Source organism: Peromyscus leucopus, chromosome 11 (genome assembly GCF_004664715.2).
Source record: "Peromyscus leucopus breed LL Stock chromosome 11, UCI_PerLeu_2.1, whole genome shotgun sequence".
NCBI lineage: Eukaryota > Metazoa > Chordata > Mammalia > Rodentia > Cricetidae > Peromyscus > Peromyscus leucopus.
In genome coordinates this window covers 12,028,011-12,047,771 of record NC_051072.1, presented here as the reverse complement: position 1 = coordinate 12,047,771, position 19,761 = coordinate 12,028,011, and the positions used below count along the sequence as shown (strand labels likewise).

Here is a 19,761-nt window from a genome sequence, read left to right as displayed (position 1 = left end):
CCAAGCTGTACAGTTATTTCTGATTTCATCATGAAGAAAACAAAGCATTATCAATTTCATACTGCCACAAACAGATTGGAGGGAAGTCAGTAGAAAACGAAAGCTGGGATTAAGGTACCCTTAACTTGTGGAACTGAATTTCTGAAAGAGGAGATATGGAGACCTGTCTATAAAGTAGATGTAAAAGGAGGCTTTGCTTCCCATTGCAGCAAGCATCAAGAGCAGACTCTGAAATAGCACTCACTCTGTGTATAAGAAACTGTTCTTTTACTGAGGCAGTAGGAAACAGTTGGGTAGCGTGGACAGAGCTGAGTCTGGAAATGTAAAGAAATGCAGAGCAACATCAATCACTCAAGAGAGTCATGATGAAGACGAAGTTGGATTCGTACTCTGTAAGACAAATGTATACAACTCCCAGTCATATAGAGAAGACATTATCTCCTAACAGATATCCTGATAGTCTGGCTTTTATAACCTTTTCACCTGGTCACACAAGACCTAAATAATGACAATACCGGTTGGCATTGCATTATGGATGGGGGAACAAACTCACAAGGCTCCACTGGTAAATGAAGAGCTACCGGCAATGCATGACTTCGTCTTTTGCCTTTATTGATCCAGATCTGTCCATGGCACCTAGTGACTCATTTTGAAGAAGACTGTAAACTTAGGCATATAGAGTGAGAGATAAAATCTAGGGCACATGAACTCTTTTTTTTTTCCTTTTTTAAAATACTAGAAATTATATATATAATGTATTTTTGCATCCTGACTGTAGTTTCCCCTTTCTCTTCTCCTCGCTGACCCTCCCCACTACTTCTCCCTGCCATCCCAACCACTCCTGCATTTCTATTCAGAAAGGGGCCGGCCTCCCAGGGTTATCAACAAAGCATGGCATATCAACTTGCAGTAAGATTAGGTACATCCCCTCATATTAAAGCTGTACAAGGAGACCCAGTTTCCAAAAGAGTCCGAGGCAGCCCCTGCTCCCCCTGTTAGGAGTCCCACAAGAAGACCAAGCTACACAACTGTAACGTATATGCAGAGGGCCTGGGTCAGTCCTATGCAGCCTCCTATGCTGTCAGTTCAGCATCTTTGGGCCCCTTTCATTTCAGGTTAGTTGATTCTGTGGGTTTTCTTGTGTTGTCCTTGACCCGTCTGGCTCCTACAATCTTTCCTTCCCATCTTCCACAGGATTTACAGAGCTCCAGCTAATTTTTGGCTCTGAGTATCTTCATCTGTTTCCATCAGTTGCTGAATGAAGCCTCTCTGATGACAACTGGACTAGGCACCAAGCTCTGCATATAGCACAATATCATTAGGCATTATACTCACTTCTTTTTTTTGCCAGTCATGTTTTATTCTTTCTTAGGTCTCTTGGTTATCCATCCTCTGGGTCATGGCACTCCAGTCAGTGTCAGGGTAGAGCTCCTTCTTCTGGCATAGCTCTCAGGCTGAACCAGTCTTTGGTTGGCCATTCCCACAATTTCTGTGCCACGTTTACGCAGGGCAAATTCTAAGTTAAAAGTTATGTGACTGGGCTGGTATCCCAATGCCTCCACTTTAAGTCTTGCCTGGTTATAGGAGATAGCCAGTTCATGATACTAGCTCCTATTGCTAAGAGACCATGTAGATTCCTGGGAATTTACATTACACTAGATTTCTACCTCACCCTACAATGGACCCCATTTCCATCCTTCTCTTCCATTACTCTCGCTGCTCTATCCTCTCCATCTGATCCCTCCTATTCCCATTCCCAGCCAACCCCAGTACAGCGAAGAAATGTATTTCCCCTTCCCAGGGATATGCAGGCATTCTGCCTTGAGACCTCCTTTTTACTTAGCTTCCTTGCTTGTGGGACACATGAACTTTTTAAGGCAGGGAGGAGAAAAGAACATTTTAAGGAAGAGTGATTGATTATCAGAGAAGCAAGTGGGAACCAAGAGTAAATGCTGTTGAGAAAGTCATTAATAGAGACAATTTAAAGGGATTTGTATCAAGAAATTAAATACTATCAAGCAAACAGGAAAACATAAGGAACACCATTCTTTCTTGGGAGAAGAATTAAGTTTAGCAGAATCAGTACTGAGGAAACTAGAGGAAGATGTGTGTCAACTTAAAATTGTCCAAGGGTAATACTGAGCTCAAAGAAGACTAATATTCCAATTAAGGAAAGCTCTGATGGAGTCACTGTGGAAATATAGCAGAGTGTAGTGAAACTCCAGTTCTTCTAGGGGTGGGGTAGACAGTGGAAAGAGAATTAGAGTTCCGCCTTAATCCAAGAAGCAAACCACAAGAAGAAGTTGTATAATCCCACAGAATTTCCATTATTATTATTATTATTATTATTATTATTATTATTATTATCCTTACAAAACTCTATTGGAGAAATTATTTTGGCCACTCCACGTAGTTAAAAGGATATTTATTTAATGGCGTAACTCACAAATTAAGTAATGGGTAGGTCGCAGGGTCTGGGGAAGGTGTAACGCAGTCCAGCGGTGTTCTCCGGAGCTCTGCACAGCCAATCTCCACCGGTCAGCGCATCCCAGCACCGAGAGAGCGCCCAGCGAGAGCACTGGCCCATCCAGCTCTCAGGTCTCCAGGCGCCTCCCCTCGCCCCGCCTCGTAGGCGTGACAGTTGCCAGAGTCTCAATGGGGGTTGGAACTTCCAGAACCAAGCTGGAATGGCTACCCACTACAAAACTCACTTGATTATTCTCCAGTGAGGCACTTAGACAATTACCTCCCTTAAATTAAGTGACAAAGTTCTGTTGGTGATAAAAGATTTCCTAGATGTGTGTAGAAATTGAACACATTTTAAATGGAAAAGCAAGGATGTCAGGATGTGAATAATCTTGCTACTCACACTGTAGCTGTTCAAGTTACCTTAGAGGTTTTGAGTAGTATGTGTGAAAAATCCCATGTCAATAATATTATCTTAAATAGTATTGAAGTTAATGTGAAAAACTGAGTTATCCTTCTATTCAATATATTCTGGTGACTTGGCCTTTCACTATTAAGCTGAAGAAATGTGAGAACAATATTCGGGAAATTTCACTTTTCATCAGTTATTTTGCTCAGTGATTTTCACATGAATTAATTTATAAATGACTTCTTGGAGATCTTGACTATTTATACCTGCATCATAGACTTGATTGTAACCAAGGGTAAGGTTTCAATGACTTACCAAAATTTTGTCAATTGTGAGAAACAAGAATCCTCAATCTAACTTAGAGTCATAGCACATGACACAAAATTTATGTCCTCAAATCACCACAGTGTCTGGAAGCTCAGATAGAGTCAGATTTAATCAAGAACAGTTATTTTCTGTATGTGGCTTCTTATGTGGCTTTCTCTAGCCATGTGTCCTTCAAAGTGTTGAAAGAACTTCATATACTTCAGCCATTTGCACACCAGTATTCATAGCAAGGAAGCCTCTGGTAGCAGGTTCCAACAAGCCTCTTCATGTTTGACCAACTTGAAATGTGATACATACGCAACACTTAAACAATCAATGTTAGCCAGGAAAAGAAGGCAAGGAGTTCTGTTCAAGTTTATGCTTGATCTTATTGACTTTGCCAGATTCAGTTTGAGAAAGGGTAATGTAAATACTAATATAGGAATTACTACATGAGCAGTTTACAGTATTAGGTAAGGTTCACGTTGGGGATATAAATTTATCTGTGGAAACTACCCTATTATTTTAGCAATGTTTGGGGATATAAATTGGTCTATAAAAATTTCATTATTATTTTAGTAATGTTTGAAAGATAATATATGTATTTAATTAATAGACTCCAGGATTCAAAATTTTTGACTTTTGGTCTACACACACACACACACACACACAAACACACACACACATATGCATATATATATGCACTATTTATTATACATTTTAAACATAATAATTTAGATGCATATAACTGAACAGGACAATGGATAAATGCCTGATAGATGGATACCCCATCTAACACTTGTCATGATTAAGCAATCTAATCAAATAAAAACAATCATGTTATAAATGTTTGTTGGTACTAAATGAACTCTAAATTATCCTATTTCTCTAGATCTGTTTGAATTAAAAGTAATTGCAGGGTTCTATTAGGAATATGATGCCACATTGAAAATAAATGCAAGGGATATTGGATTCTGAGAGCCACTGAGTAAATGCATTGCAATCTCACACATTTTATCATAATTTCTGTTGAATTTCTTAACAGATCTGTGAAAACACTTTCAAATGGTATTAGATATGAAAGAGGAAGCACTGTGCCATAACCATAAATTGGAGTTCAGTGAGCTTGTGCAGGAAACATTTCCATTTGCATTGGTATTCATGGAATAGAATTCTTGGCATACAGATATGAGATGAAGTGCTTATAAAAAAATGGATTCACTTATCCATCAATGTAATACTTGATCAAGAGGTGTAAATATGTATAGTCTAAAATGTTTAGTTCATATATAGTGAGAGATTTTATGACTTCAAAGTGCTTCTGCGTCCTTGCACCAAATAAAGAATTATGACTCAATGTCACACCATTAATGGTACTGAGGTTACTCTGGGGCCAGGAGGAGTTTTGTCAGGATAAGCAGCAAGAAAAGAAAAACTGATCCTAGAATTGTAGTCAAAGGGACTTACTTAGCACCTTGGGGGGTTGTAATGGGAGATGTCTTTTCCATTCTATTTTAATAGTTTTGATTATTTCAGACAGATTTAATTAATGAACAAATTCTACAGCATCTTTAAAAACATATTTTCTGATGGGAATAGATGCAGAGACCCATAGCTAAAAATATTAGGTGGAACTCAGGGAATCCTGCAGAAGAGGGGAAGGAACATTGTAGGATCCAGAGGGTTCAAGGACACCACAAGAAAACTCACAAAACCAACCAACCTGGGCTCATTGGTTTCACAGAGATTGCATGGACAACCAGGGAGCCTGCATGGGACTGACCTAGGCACTCTGTATACATGTTACAGTTGTATGGCTTGGCCATCTTGTGGGACTCCTAACAGTGGGAGCAGGCAACTGTCTCTGACTCCTTTGCTAGCTTTTTGGATCCTATTCCTCATACTGGGTTGCCTTGGCCAGCCTTGCTTCAAGAAGAGGTGCCTAATCTTACTGCAACTTGATACACCGTGTTTTCTTGATATCCATGTGAGGCCTGCCCTTTTCTGAAAAGAAATGAAGGAGGAGTGGATGGGAGGGTGGAAGGGAAATTGGAGGAGAGGAAGGAAGGGAATCTGCAGTTGAGATGTAAATAATATTTTTTTTTTTTTTTAAAGAAAGGGACTTGGTTTCTTCTAGAAATCAAGGCTCAAAGCACATTTTGGTATAGGGGACAGAAAGATTGCAAGAGCCAGAGGAACAGGAAAAATGCTAAGAGACTACTCTCTGGCGGCTACAGGAAACTACACCCATGACATGTCAACAACATGGCTCTCTAAACAAGACATGAGCAATTCAAAAACCAGTTGACATTTCAGTGTGGATTGGGAAAATCTCATGAAGACCCATGTCCAGATGAAGAGCTATAGATAATGACCAGCTATGGAGGGGGATTAATTCCTTCCGCAGGGATGAGCCCCCTGTGTGGTGATCCAAGGAATAGTCAGCCCTAGAAACAGACAGATTCATCAACTAGTATTTGTATGTTAATCAATTTATATGTCTATGTAACAATGAATGGTAAAAGAATTTTGAAAAGAGAAAGGATCTGACTGGGGAAGGATAAGAGGAAGAGAGAAGAGAGGGATAGTGAAGTGATAAAATTATATTTTAATTGAATTAAGAAAATTAAATGCAGTGGTGGTGCACACCTTTAATTCCAGCACTCAGAAGGCAGAGACAGGCAGATCTCTGTGATTCGAGGCCAGCCTGGTTTACAGAGCAAGATCCAAGACAGGCACCAAAACTACACAAAGAAACCCTGTCTCAAAAAAACAAAAAAGAGAAAGAAATGCAAAAAACCCAACAAGGTTCATTATGTGACTTTTTGTATTTTAATATGTATGAAAAACACATCCACAAATCACCTTTTTAATCATCCATAGGAACATAATATCCAAATTAGTTTTTTTAATATTAACAAGTGGATGATGAGAACATGACTCATACTAGTATTGAAATTTTTGTACTTGATACCCAATGAGTGATGTGTTTGTATAGTTTTGATGTTTTTAACAAACACTTAAATAGTACCTATTGTTATTATATGATAAAGTCTATTGAAATTTGTTGTATTTGCTCATGTATTATTATTACAAAATAAGTTATTTTTCTGACCTTAGACAAAAAAAAGAAAGAAAAGCAGAGATAAATGTGTACCACATCACATTAATATTATTACTGAAGCTAGCATTCATACCTGGGAATATGGAATATGATATATAATGACATGGTATAGAGTCTCTACCAGCTGGTTGATTCTTTCAGGAAGACTATGTGGAAGAAGTCTACTCAGCTTTGTCTGTATATCAATTGTAATTTCTGAGGTTCTGAATTGAGAGCTAACACAAGAGCAGTAAACTGAACTGTCTAAAGCAAAGTTCTAGAACTGCATTCTGAAGATAGAGAGAATACCAGAAGATGCTTATGAGTTACAGAAACATGAATATACCAAGACTGATGGGTTATAAAGTAGTGAATGGGTGATCTTGGCTGGAAACAAACAAAGAAGGGCTCACTGATATAACACGATGCTGGGAAGCTGATGGGAAATATAGTTTTCTCCAGGTAGCATGTTAATGATGACAGCAAGGACACACAGCATGAAAGACTCCTCACAAGCAGTAAGGGAGTGTGAGCAAGTATTGTATAGGCTCTGGCAGCATGGTTGGAATCTATCCCAAAGGCACTGTAGAGAAAGCTGAGTTGAGATATTATCCATTAGGTATACAAATCGACTAAAGGGCTGTTTTGTTTTTTCTTGCTTTTAACTTTAACTTATGTTTAATGGAAAGTGACATAATTTTTGCTTATTGAATCAGAGACCATGTGTCTGTGTAAAAGAAGCTGGAGGGAAAAGTAGATAAGAAGAGTTTAAGAGTTGATGTTTTTAGAAAAATCAGGATGCTAACCTGTCAAGGCAGTTACAGGATGGTTCCATAAAAAGACAGCATTCAATGAAAAGGTGTTTCTTTATATCAGTAAAACCTGAAAAAGGATTTGCACAAGTTCCTATTTAGACACTAAATAATACTGGTAGTGATAAAGATACTGGTAATGATGGATAGGACTAGGCATTACTTGCAGTTTCTTGGCATTGTCTACAATTCCCCTATAACAGGTTACTGTAACATACTTTTCCCCTGTTCATAAGGCTTGAAATCCCCCAAATCATCTTGGTGATAAGTACATACTCTTGAAATTCTAAAACATTATTGATTTATCTAAATAGTGTAGTTTTTTTTTTTTTTTTTTTTGAAAGTACAGACAGAAGGATGATTGGTCTCTCTGCCCTGACAGTTCACTGTCTGTTTGGTGTTTTTGCTGTATCCCCCAGTTAGAAAAGATGGCTCGTTCAATATAACAACTTGGATGTATGTGGTATTCCCTATTTATAAGAAATATTAAGTTACATATACATTTCTCTGTATGAATAAATATGTGTGTGTTTATTTATATTAAATATGTATATTTTACATATCATTGGAAATGTCTACAGATCATAACATGACTTGGTGAAGACTTTTGTTATAATTTGTAATATCTTGTCTTTTTTTCTTTATTCTAAACTAAGTATTGGGCAAAGTATTTGGAAGAGATAGTTTTAAAGTTCTTATAAAATAATTATATATATATATATATATATATATATATATGAGGTATAACAGTTAAAACTGTCCTTCTTTTCTTAGTACCTAAATCTATGCACAATTCTCAAAAAAACCAAGAAAAGGTATACATATTTTGGTTTGGCTATAATGATTTGCTATGCCACAAACCTATGAGGAATTAGGCCCGGAGACCAAGAGGTCCTCTCCTGCTATTGGACAGTGCAACTATTTCTTGGTTTCTTTAATATTATTTTCTAATTAAAGGCTCCCTAATGGTCAGAGGCCATTGTTGATTTGTAAATTGAAGTTACATATCACTTAACAGCCTCTAAATCTTTTAGCTTCTGTATTGATATTTTAATCATGAAATTCAAGCTTCCACAGTGAGCAGCTGAGCTCATGCAAATGGTACCTGATGTTTTCTTTGGTATGTAAATCAATGAAGATATTGTGGTGCCTTTCAGTTCAATGATCTATGTACTGGAAACAAACATAGTTTTAAAATGTATGTGATATATGCATCATTTACAATAACAACTCTATGGTTGCCTACATTTTAAAGTTCATTCATATTTTTATATTTTATGTACATACACTCAATAAACAGGAAGCATAATTTCATGCATAAAGTTGCAAATATTAGTGGAATTCAAAGAGAGTTCTCATATATGTTCCATTTGATGATAAAATCAAGTTAAATATAATTATTTTAGTCATCTCAAATGTTTGTCATTTCTATACCTTAAAAATTTAATAAAACTTAAGTCTAGCCTTTTGAAATCTGAAGCACATTGTTTTACTATGATTACCTTGTTCTGCAATAGTGCTCCAGAACTTATTTTCTCCATGTAACTGGAAGTCAGTAAGCACTGATCAAACTTCACCCCCTCTCTCTACATCCCCAAACCTCTTGTAAATTCCCTTAAATCTTCAGCTTCTAAGAAGTCTATTAGTTTAGATCACACATGTATGTAAAGTCATTTGGTATTTGTCTTCAGATGTCTTATTCCTTATTCCTTATTAACACAAGGAACTCTGAGACTGTGTTCCTTCAAACACAAGGATTCCAGTATTTTACATAGTTTCTTGGTATCACAGTGTGTTTATGTACTATATTACTTTTTTCCAATTATTAGTGAATGGTTACTTAGCTTCTTTCCAATTCTTGGCTGACGGAAGTAGGGCTTTCTTGCCTCCACAGTGTGGATGTCTCTTCAATATTGTCTTTGATATTTGTACCCACTCACAGTAGACTTACTAGATCACAATACTCCTTCGTATTTGTCAGGGACAAGGACAGAATCTCCAGTTAGTGGAAAAATACAGACCCCCAATAAGACAGGGAACTAGATCATCTTACAGTCAGGTTGCCTAGCAACAGGACATTGAGTCAGAGCCCTTGACCCTTTCACCCTGTAAACATCCTATACAAACATCCTGTTAGTTTGCCCCACCTTATGCAGATGACAGCTTCTCTTACTCCCCCCACCCTGAGGAATTATATAAACCTTTCTGGAAGAGAAATAAAGTGGCACCTTGATCAGAATCTAGACTTGATGTGTTTTCCTTTGTATCTCCTGTCCCTACATTCCCTCCTTAGGGTGGTCGAGAACCCGTTGAAGCCCTGCAGGCGGGGCATGTATTTACATTTAAAAAATAAATCTTGTATTGTTACCATGAAATAATGTTAACGTTATTGCCGGTGGCTTGCAAGGGTTCTCCTTATTTTGCCACCTTTGTTCAGTCTTTATGATAACATCCTTGGTGAGTTGAAGGTAAGCATTGTCTCTTGGACTTGAAACTACCCAGTTATGCTGCTTAAGTAATTGTTGGGTGCAAAGTGTACTCAAAGCATCCATAGAACAGTCAAATACGACTTTCACCCTTGTAAAGGAAAGTGACACTGTGTTATTTTGCAGGTGCTTACGTGCTCCAGGTCAAGGCCACCGATGCAGATGACCCCACCTATGGGAACAGTGCCAGAGTTGTCTACAGCATTCTTCAGGGTCAACCTTATTTCTCCATTGATCCCAAGACAGGTAAAGATTTAATTTGGCACAAGCTTATCACCACTCACTCAAGTAAATCAACTTTAATGAAGTCTTAGAATCAAACATCATCTCTTCCAATATAGCAGTAAAGAATCAGTGAGCTATCATTTGACAAAACAGAAACCATCTTCAATGACTGAGGGAGACGTTTTCTTTTGCTGAGTAAATAAATTAATATTTATGAGATTTGTGTAAATATAAATGTTTGCACCTGTATATAAAAGGTCCGAAATTGTTAGCTAGGAATCTTTTTTAAAAATTTCAAATATAGGGCCGGGCGTTGGTGGCGCATGCCTTTAATCCCAGCACTCGGGAGGCAGAGTCAGGAGGATCTCTGTGAGTTTGAGGCCAGCCTGGGCTACCAAGTGAGCTCCATGAAAGGCGCAAAGCTACACAGAGAAACCCTGTCTCAAAAAATCAAGAAAAAAAATTTCAAATATAAACTTTTACTTATCAGTCTAAAAACACATTTTCATTTATTGGTTCATGTCAGGTTTCTAGATTGTATTCAGTTTTATTGTTCAGCCATGACTCAGAAGCATCTGTAATTTCTTTTGTTATCTGCGTATTATAGAGGGTTGGTTTTGAGAAACATACAACATACACTTGCTGTGAGGGAAGTTCATCACTTGGGATAATGTTGTACCAAGAACATTGTTTGTATTAGAATTATTCTTTATAAGCAGACACATTTTTTATGGGTTTTTGTTTGTTTGTTTGGTGGGTTGGATTTGTTTTGTTTTCTTTTGAACAAATCTATAAATGAATTTTAGATTTCAAAACCAGCTCTAATGTAGGTAGCATAATAAGGGTTTGAATGTATACACATGGCCAATTTTATGTTTCCTTCCTTTATTCTTTCCTTCTCTCCTTTTTTTCATTTTGTGGTGAGAGAAATCAGTCCTGGGGGGCCTATATTAAGTAAGTCAGCATCGACAATTGAGCCACGGCTCCAGGTTTTGGTGCTATTTGAATGAAATGAAGTTTTCCATTCAGACTGAATGTTGAGTTTCGTTAAGGAGACAGCCACTCTGACCACCACATGTCACAATTAAAGAGGAACTTCAGAATAGCATTTATTAAATAAATTCTTAATTGTAACTTAGTATAAAGTAAAAATTCTAAACATGCTAGAAGGAATACATTCAATTATAGTCAAATGTTTTTACTTTGCTTTTGGGATTATAATATAATTACAATATTTCTCCCTTCCTTTTCTCTTCAAATCCTCCCATATACTTCTCCTCATTCTTTTCCAAATTTATTGCTTCCTTTTCTACTAATTTGTTTTTGTATGACTATGTAAATATATAAATGCATATGTAGATCTCATCCATTTCTCTGTCATTGGGCAACCCCTGTGTCTTTCTTAGGGTCCTCTTTACTAGGTAGCTTCTCTGGAGTTGTGAGTAGCAATCTAGTCATCCTTTGCTTTACATCTAGTATCCACCTATGAGTGAGTACATACCATGTTTGTCTTTCTGAATCTGGGTTACCTCACTCACGATGATTTTTTCTAGTTTCATCCATTTGCCTGCAAACCTCAGGACGTGAGTGGGGGTAATGAAGGGCAAGGGTCGAGGGAAAGAGAGCTTAGGGGAGTGGGAGATCCCAGCTAGACCAAGAGCAGAGAGGAAAAACAAGGAAAAAGAGATCATGATAAATGAAGACCCCATGGGAATAGGAAGAAACAAAGTGCTAGAAAGGTCCCCAGAAATCCACAAAGATACCTCCACAATAGCCTACTGGCAAAGGTCGAGAGAAAGCCCGAACTGACCTACTCTGCTGATCGGATGGCCAAACACCCTAACTGTAGTGATAGAACTCTCATCCAATGACTGATGGAAGCAGATCAGAGATCCACAGCCAGGCCCCAGGTGGAGCTCCAGGAGTCCAGTTAGTGAGAGAAGGGAGGGATTATATGAGCAAGAGATATTGAAACCATGATTGGGAAAAGCACAGGGACAAATAGCCAAACTAGTGGAAACACATGAAATCTGAACCAATAGCTGAGGAGCCTCCATGGAACTGGATCAGGCCCTCTGGATAAGTGAGACAGTCAATTAGCTTGAACTATTTAGGAGGCCCCGAGGCAGTGGGACTGGGACCTGTCCTTGATGCATGACCTGGCTTTTTGGAACATAGGGCCTATGCTGGGACACTTTGCTCAGCCTAGGTGAAGGGAGGACAGGACTAGATCTGCCTCAACTGAATCTACCAGGCTGAGCTGAATCCCCAGGGAAGTCCTTGCCTTGGAGGAGGTGGGAATGGAGGTGGATTGGGGGAAGGGGAGGCAGGAGGAGGGAGGACAGGGGAATCCGGGGCTGATATGTAAAATTAAATTAATAAAAAAAGAAAGAGAAAAATAAAAATAAAAAAATGCATATGTATTCTTAAATATAATTGACTTGTGTCCATATAGTGTTCTTGTATGTATGTTATCAGGCTGATCATTTGGCGCTGGACAGCCATTAGGTGTGTTCTTCCCTGGGCAAAACCACCTTTCTCTTGACTTTCCTCATTCTTTATGTAAAGTTGAAAACCCTTTGGCTTCCTTCTATCCATTTTGGTGTTTCTATTGGCATCATCCTTGTTCAAATGAAGAACTTAAATTTATGTCTTTTAGTAAATTCATTATATTTTAATTTATTTGCTTTGAAAATTTCAAGCACACATATAAGATGCTTTGATCAATTCCAATTATGTGAATTCTCAATGAATAAATTTTTAGAAAGATATTTTTTAGTTAGTATATTTCATTTGGTGTGTAGGGTGTGTGTGTATATGTGCATGCACATGCAAGTGTGTGTGCATGCACATACCACACTGTGTCTGGAAGTCAGTGAAAAATTTGTGGGCATAAGTTGGTTCTCTTCTTATGAACTGTAATTCTCAGGGATTAAACTAGCATCATCAGCCTTGACAGAAGGCAGTTTAATCCTGTAAGTCTTTTCACTAGTCCACTTTAAGACATATTTTAAAAAGCATATATGAACTGAAGAAGATCTAGAAAGGGTTACTCTCTCTCAGTTGGACAGCGTTGAATATTAAAAACCAGAATGCCTAATGCTTAAATGATTGTGTGCTATGGAAATAATATTTACAAGTTATTTATTCAAAAAATAGGAGAGAAAATAGAGGAAATAGAGAGAGATATACAGGAATATTGTTCTTAAAAAGATGCTGAGCCAGGCAGTGGTAGCACACGCTTTTAATCCCAGCACTCTGGAGGCAGAGGCAGGAGAATCTCTCTGAGTTTGAGACCAGCCTGGGCTACAGAGTGAGTTCTAGAAAAGACTCCAAAGCTACTCAGAGAAACCCTGTCTCAACTCCCCTCCCCCTAAAAAAAAGTTGCTGAATTTTAACTAAGGGGAAAATCATACATATTTGTAGACAAAGACAAAAAGTGAAAAGTTGGAGAGGAAAAAGATTCAGGAAGTTCTTTTTGAAGGTAAAGTTCAAAAAGTTCCTCAGAAATAGAATAGATAGACTATACAGCCTGACAATGAAGCAAACTTGTGTGAATCTTTCCTGTCTTCTCATGGAATCCCTGTGTGCTGTATCTTCTTATAGATTTATAGGTCTGTTTCAACTTTGCCTTAATGAAAACCGTGACCACAAATGAAAGCACTGATGTTATCTGTTGCTTAACTTCTTTTCTTCCCTAAGGAACACCCTCAGAGATACAAAGACAAGCACAAAGCAAACTTGGTATGTGTAGTGATTGGTAGAGTAAGAGAGCCCACAAACTCAGAGTTGTGATGATGAATTCTACAGAGTCAAAATGTTTCCAGGAAAGCCTGGAAAGTTGATAAGGAAAGAATCATGAGGTGGATGGAAAGCAACATCTGACCAAAAAATTAGGAAAATATGAATTTTAGCACATTAAAAAAGCTAAAATGATTGCCGTCTTGAAAATACAACCACACATAAAATTATATGAGCAAAGCAACATCTAAAACCTCTCATTTTCACAGTTAGTATGAATAGTAGATAAATTCTAATGTATATGAAAGTTATTATTTTGCAGTTGAAAATGTATGTGCTTCATGACTGCATAATCTTGTATTTATAATTTCATATGAAGCTTGGTATTTAGAGGTGAAGGTGAATCTCTTCTGGCATCAGCTTCATAAGAGATTTCAGAAGCATTGATTTTTCAGTGGAGACAGAAGTCTTGCTGTAACAATGCCTCAGACCACTAGACAGGAAAAGAGTGGGTGATGAGAGAGGCACTTTATTATGAGAGTGAAGACTAGTTCTTCATGCACCAAAACCATTAAGAACACTTTTTGTCAAATTTATCACCCTGTGGTAGATAAGAGAAAATCAAAAATCAAGGATAATTGCAATTTCTCAGAAATAGTCTCCATTTGTTCCAGCTGTACAGCTTCCTTTTATGATTCAGTTTGCTGTTATTAAATAAAATACATGAAAACCAATACTATCTATAATTTTCTTATTTGAGTGTAGGAACCATTTAAAACAATTATTAAAGAAAGAGTCTCATAACAACTTTTGGTGCCTAAACATTTAGAAAGAGATAAATATACTCATTATTTATTCAGCTGAAACCAGAATATGTAAATGAATCCTGTATTAATATTGCTGTTTGATATGCATTCCTAATCCTACTTTCTCCCAGGATTATAGCAAACTTATGTATAACTATAAATAGACATTAAGGTAAAATGAGGCAGCCTGTGCAATAATCCAAGAAAAAAAATTGTTCTCATAAAAGTTCTCTTATTTCCAACTTAGTTGCTTTAACAAGAAGTAATTTACTCTGAATATATTCACTTCTTTTCCTAAAATTATTACTCAGTGGTATTTTAAAATCAAAATGTAGAAGAATTTTTAAAATATCATAGAATTATATCTCATATTTTATGTTTATATGATAGTAAAATGTTATATTTACAAGCTGTTTTAGTTTAATTTCTGTTTCTGTGACAAAATACCTTGACCAAAGCCAACTTAAGAGGATTTATTTGTTTTATATTTCCATATTGTAGTCTACTACTGTGAGTAAGCCAAGATGACACCTAGAGCATTACATCCACATTCTCAAAGAGAAAAAATGCATGGGTTCTTGCTTCCTTGCTCTCTGCTGGTGCTCAGGTAGCTTTCTTCCCTTTTATAAAATTTCAGACATGCCCTATGTGATGGAGCCACCCATAATGAGCTGGGTCAGTTTGTTGTAGCTGGAGAGTTTTCTCTTCGAGTCCTGCCAAGCCCAGGCAGTCCAACAGTCCACTTAAAAATAAACACACAGACACTTATATTATTTAACTGTTTGGCCTAATGGCTCAGGCTTCTAGCTATCTAGTTCTTATATCTTAAATTAATCCATTTCTATAAATCTATACCTTGCCACTTGGGTCGTGGCTTACCAGCATTTTCACATGCTGCTTGTCATGGCAGTGGTTGGCAGTGTCTCCCTCTGCCTTCCTGTTCTCTCAATTCTCTTCTCTGTTAGTCCTGCCTATACTTCCTGCCTGGCTACTGGCCAATCAGTGTTTTATTTATTGACCAATCAGAGCAAAACATTTGACATACAGACCATCCCACAGCAGTTAGTAGTCAAGACAAATCACTAGAGGCATGCCCACAAGCAGTATGATGGAAATAATTCCTGAACTAGAATGTCTTCCAGGGTAATTCTAGATTGTCAAGATGACAGTTAAAACAAGCCATCACACATGTATAATTTCAAAATATGGAAAGAAAAACTATAGTCTAGAAAAAGGTACAAAAATAAAATTACATTCATTCTATAACATGAAATCAGGACACCATGTCTCCAAGACAGCAATCTTCCATTCAGGAAAACAAATGTTATTATGAATAATTGACTCTTGTGTCTTAAATTTGTATAAAATTCTTTTAATATATTTAATTTTTTTCTGCACAGCCAGCCTGATTTAGACAGCTATAGTTTGATGCATTATGTATCATGTGGTGATTTATTTATTTTCCAAATGAACCAGTTGCCAATTGAGAAAGGCTTATGATATTTTGTTTCAACGTCATTTATTTAATTTAAAATCCTCATTTTTCATTATGGCAAAATACATGTAATATAAAATTTACCATTTTAACCATGTCATGTGCAATTTTTCAGCATTAAAAGCCACTACCATAAACTGTCTCCAGAACTTTTTGGTCAAATATTTTATGATACGGTTATTTTTTTTTAAATGTGTCCCTTATAATTTTTCTCTTCTGCTGATTTATTGAAATCATCATAAGTAGTAAGAGTGTAACTATAGAATCTACTTGATTTTTTCCTTTTTCTACTGTTTATACTAAAAAATATGCAATCTTTCCAACCTCTGAATTCATATGAAGAAATCTGATACAGGTTGCCCAGTTTTTGAGGAATTCTCAAGAAACTTGCAAGTGAATGTATCCCTGTATTTAGTAGCAAAAGTCTCAAGCCTGTGTCCAAAATAAAACTTACCTCCATACTATATCTCATCTCTATTCCTTTTTTACAACTTTATTAAATCTGATTTTTGACTATTTTGTATATGTATAAAATGTACTCTGACTGCTTTCACCCTCCACGCTATACTATCTCCCTCCCATCCAGTCACACCTCCTGCCTCCTTACACACCTTTTTTTACATTAAACTCATGTTTTCTTTTGTGATTTAGTCAATCAGAGGCATTTTGTAGCCATGATTTTGAAACAATCTATTGGAGCCGAGTGAGCTCCATAGAAGGCAAAAAACAAACAAACAAAAACAAAAAAACAAAAAACAAAAAACAAAAACAAAACTGAAGATAATGACTCCCTAAGAACCTCCCAATAGCCAATAGTTCACCCAGATGGGGTGTGGTAGGAGTATATCTCAGATCCACCTGACTGGTAGTTTTATGCAATCCCAGTATAGACAACATCAATTGCTTTGAGTCCATGAAGGCAAAGCTGTGTCATGACCTGGACATAGCAGTTCACTGTCCTTCTCCTGATCTTCCAGTTCTTAAATTCTTTCTGTCCTGTCCTCTGTGGTACGGACTGAACTCCAGAGATCATGTAGTTGTTTTGTTTATAGATGAGCACTCAAGTATTACTTGTTCTCAAAATATTAAGGAGCCCTGAATCTCCACATTCATTGTCATTCCTTGTAAGAAGAGCTTCTCAGGGATGAAAATAGCATTAGTCAACAATTATTAAGATAGATATTTATAAGGTAGCTTTCAGGCTTAAAATGTGTTAATTATTTTAAGGTCCCACACTAAAGTTACAACAAAGGTCACACAGTATGTATTGAGGCAATGCTTTAAATATTATATGAGTACTTATGAGGCTTTATTGATTGAAAATTATCTTGGTGTAAGTTCAGAATACAGTCTTACAGAACTCATATATCTAAGTTAATGCTGGTAAGATAAACAATATTTTTTCCTTTAATGACAAAATTAAAGTTTTACCTATACAAAGTACTCACTCTTTTGTACATTTATCTGAATGAATGAACTGACATGAAACATTAAGACATTATTGATTATAAACACACAACTGCAAAAAAATCAATGGAAGTAAATGTATATTAAGAAGAACAATTTGTCAAGGAAAATATCAACCATTAAGAGAAAGCTGCATATTGTGTCCTTGTTTTGTAACATGTGCAATAACAGTGTATGACCATGGATACAAAACATTATTTGCTTCAATTCTCCAACTTCAGATTTCAAGAGAACTCAAGAGTTCAAAAAGGTTACAGTTTTAGAAATGATGGTATGCAGGGCCTGAGGGAAAAGAACACTCAGGAATTTCTCTCTGCTCAAGCTTGGAGACCTGAATTTCATATCTATATCCTACACAAAATGCCAAGTGCAGTGATGTATGCTTGTTATCCAAAGCTAGATGGCAACTGCTTGGGCTTGCTGAGCTGTCAGGAATCTCTAGGTCCTGGATAGAGACTTGTTTCAAAAATATGAAAGATACCTCCTGAGAAAGACACTCAAGGTGGTATTCTGCCCCCCTCATATACACAAACTGATTTTTATGTACACTACTACATAAATGAATATGCACACCAATGCATGCTAACACCACACACACACACACACACACACACACACACACACACACACACACATACACTGAATAAATTGATGAATTTGTAAAATGATTAATAAGATACAAATGTCAACAGAATGGTCATGTCATGTTCAATCTTGAAAGGAAAATACTGAGTGAGTGATATAGGTCAGCAATTATGGACCTCTGCTGTTATGCCTTATAACTTGAGTTCAATTCCCAAAGGACAAATTTTGGACTAAGAACTAACTGCACAATTTTGTCCTCTGACTGTCACAAACAAGCTGTGTCTTGCACACACACATGCATATACACATGCTTGCACACACACACACACACACACACATCAAATCAATGAAAAAATAAATTAAAGAAAAATATTTCTGTGTGAGATATACGTGTACTCAGGAAGTGGTAGAACTGTCACGTTGAAAAAAGGAATTTCTTTTTCTCTGTGAGGAAAGAGCTATCAATGACTAAACTAAGTCATAGGAAAAAAGAATTTTGGTCTGATTTTCATTTGTACATACATATACATAAGCGATTGCAGGTGTTCCTTGTAAACTAAATGGGAAAATGCTAGCAAGGAGACTTAGTAGGTAAAGGTGCTTGCTCTCAAGCCTAACCTAAGAACGTGAATTGAATCTCTGGAATCCACGTGGTGGATAAAGAGGATCAGAACAGATTAACAGGTATACATTCTCCCTAAAGTATTAAATACTTAATACAATTATAAGTGAGTATTTCATCACAGTTTGGGTTTGACATTACTGGATGTGTTATATAGAAAATAGAATAAATGATCTACGCTTTATTTAGTTACTGTTATTATTTTAGCAACTGTATATATGTATGATATGAGCATGTGTATTTTTGTGTGTGCATGTGGAGCCCAGAGGTCCATATGGTATGACTTCTATTGGTTCCTCTCTACATTATGTATGGAGGCAGGGTCTCTAAATTGAATGAGAGGTTCACTGATTCAAGAGTCCTATGTAGCCAGCGTTCTCTGTAAATCTCCTCTCTCTGCCCTATTTAAGTGTTGGGATTGCAAGTGGTCTACCATACTCACCAAACAGTTCTGTAAATACCCGACAACCCAATCCTATGACAAGTGAATGGCAAGCAATTTTCCCCCTGAGATACTTGCACAGCACCTAATAATTTTTTAGACACATTTATTTATAATATATGATCTGATTGTGGCCAATAACGGAAAACTTATTCTGTTAAATATATTAACAAGAAATTGGGCACTGTAAATATATTCATCTATAATGACCTGAAGTCTAGCATTATTAATCAAAGGAAGTGAGCTACTGATAATGTGCCCTAGAATAATAACCCTTATCTCTTTTGTTCTCTTTCTTTCTCTCTCCTTCTGCCTCACCCCTATCTTCTTTCCCCATTCCTTTTCTTTTCTCTCTGCTGTGTACAGTTTTCATTATGGGAGATGCATAAGGTAGAGAAATAAATGATGTAGAGCAAAAGTTATATGTACATTGAAAATAAAGGACTGTTTATATAGTGAATTGAGTAAAAATCACACATGGTCAATGATATAATGAGACAGCAAATACCAAGTGTCCAAACCAGGCATTTATCTAGAAAATGTGAACATTGCCCATCAGATAGATGCCACAAGACGTAAGGTATGTAAGACAGCAACACTGAGATGGACTTTAAAAGTCTTGGTTTTAGAAACACTGAAAATAAAGCATCAGAAGCCCGTGAAGAAGAGAAGACAGATTGAATCAAAATGGTGTCAGTACCAATTCATGAATAAAGCATTAGGACCAAAAATGATGGATGTCTTTTCTGTAACTATTTCCTGCCAAGTGCCAGATGAAATCTCAAGATTGCAGTTC

The 19,761-nt window shown here is 36.8% G+C and overlaps 1 protein-coding gene across 3 annotated transcripts in view; it reads left to right on the top strand.

Annotated features, from left to right (window-relative positions):
- The window catches only part of Cdh12 (cadherin 12), a 1,003,328-nt gene that overhangs the window by 904,375 nt on the left and 79,192 nt on the right, over window positions 1-19,761 (top strand). For all 3 annotated transcript variants that reach the window (XM_028868191.2, XM_028868192.2, XM_028868193.2), the window contains one exon: window positions 9,709-9,828. In XM_028868191.2, the coding sequence (XP_028724024.1) occupies window positions 9,709-9,828 (120 nt within the window). The remainder of the gene's footprint in view (window positions 1-9,708; window positions 9,829-19,761) is intronic.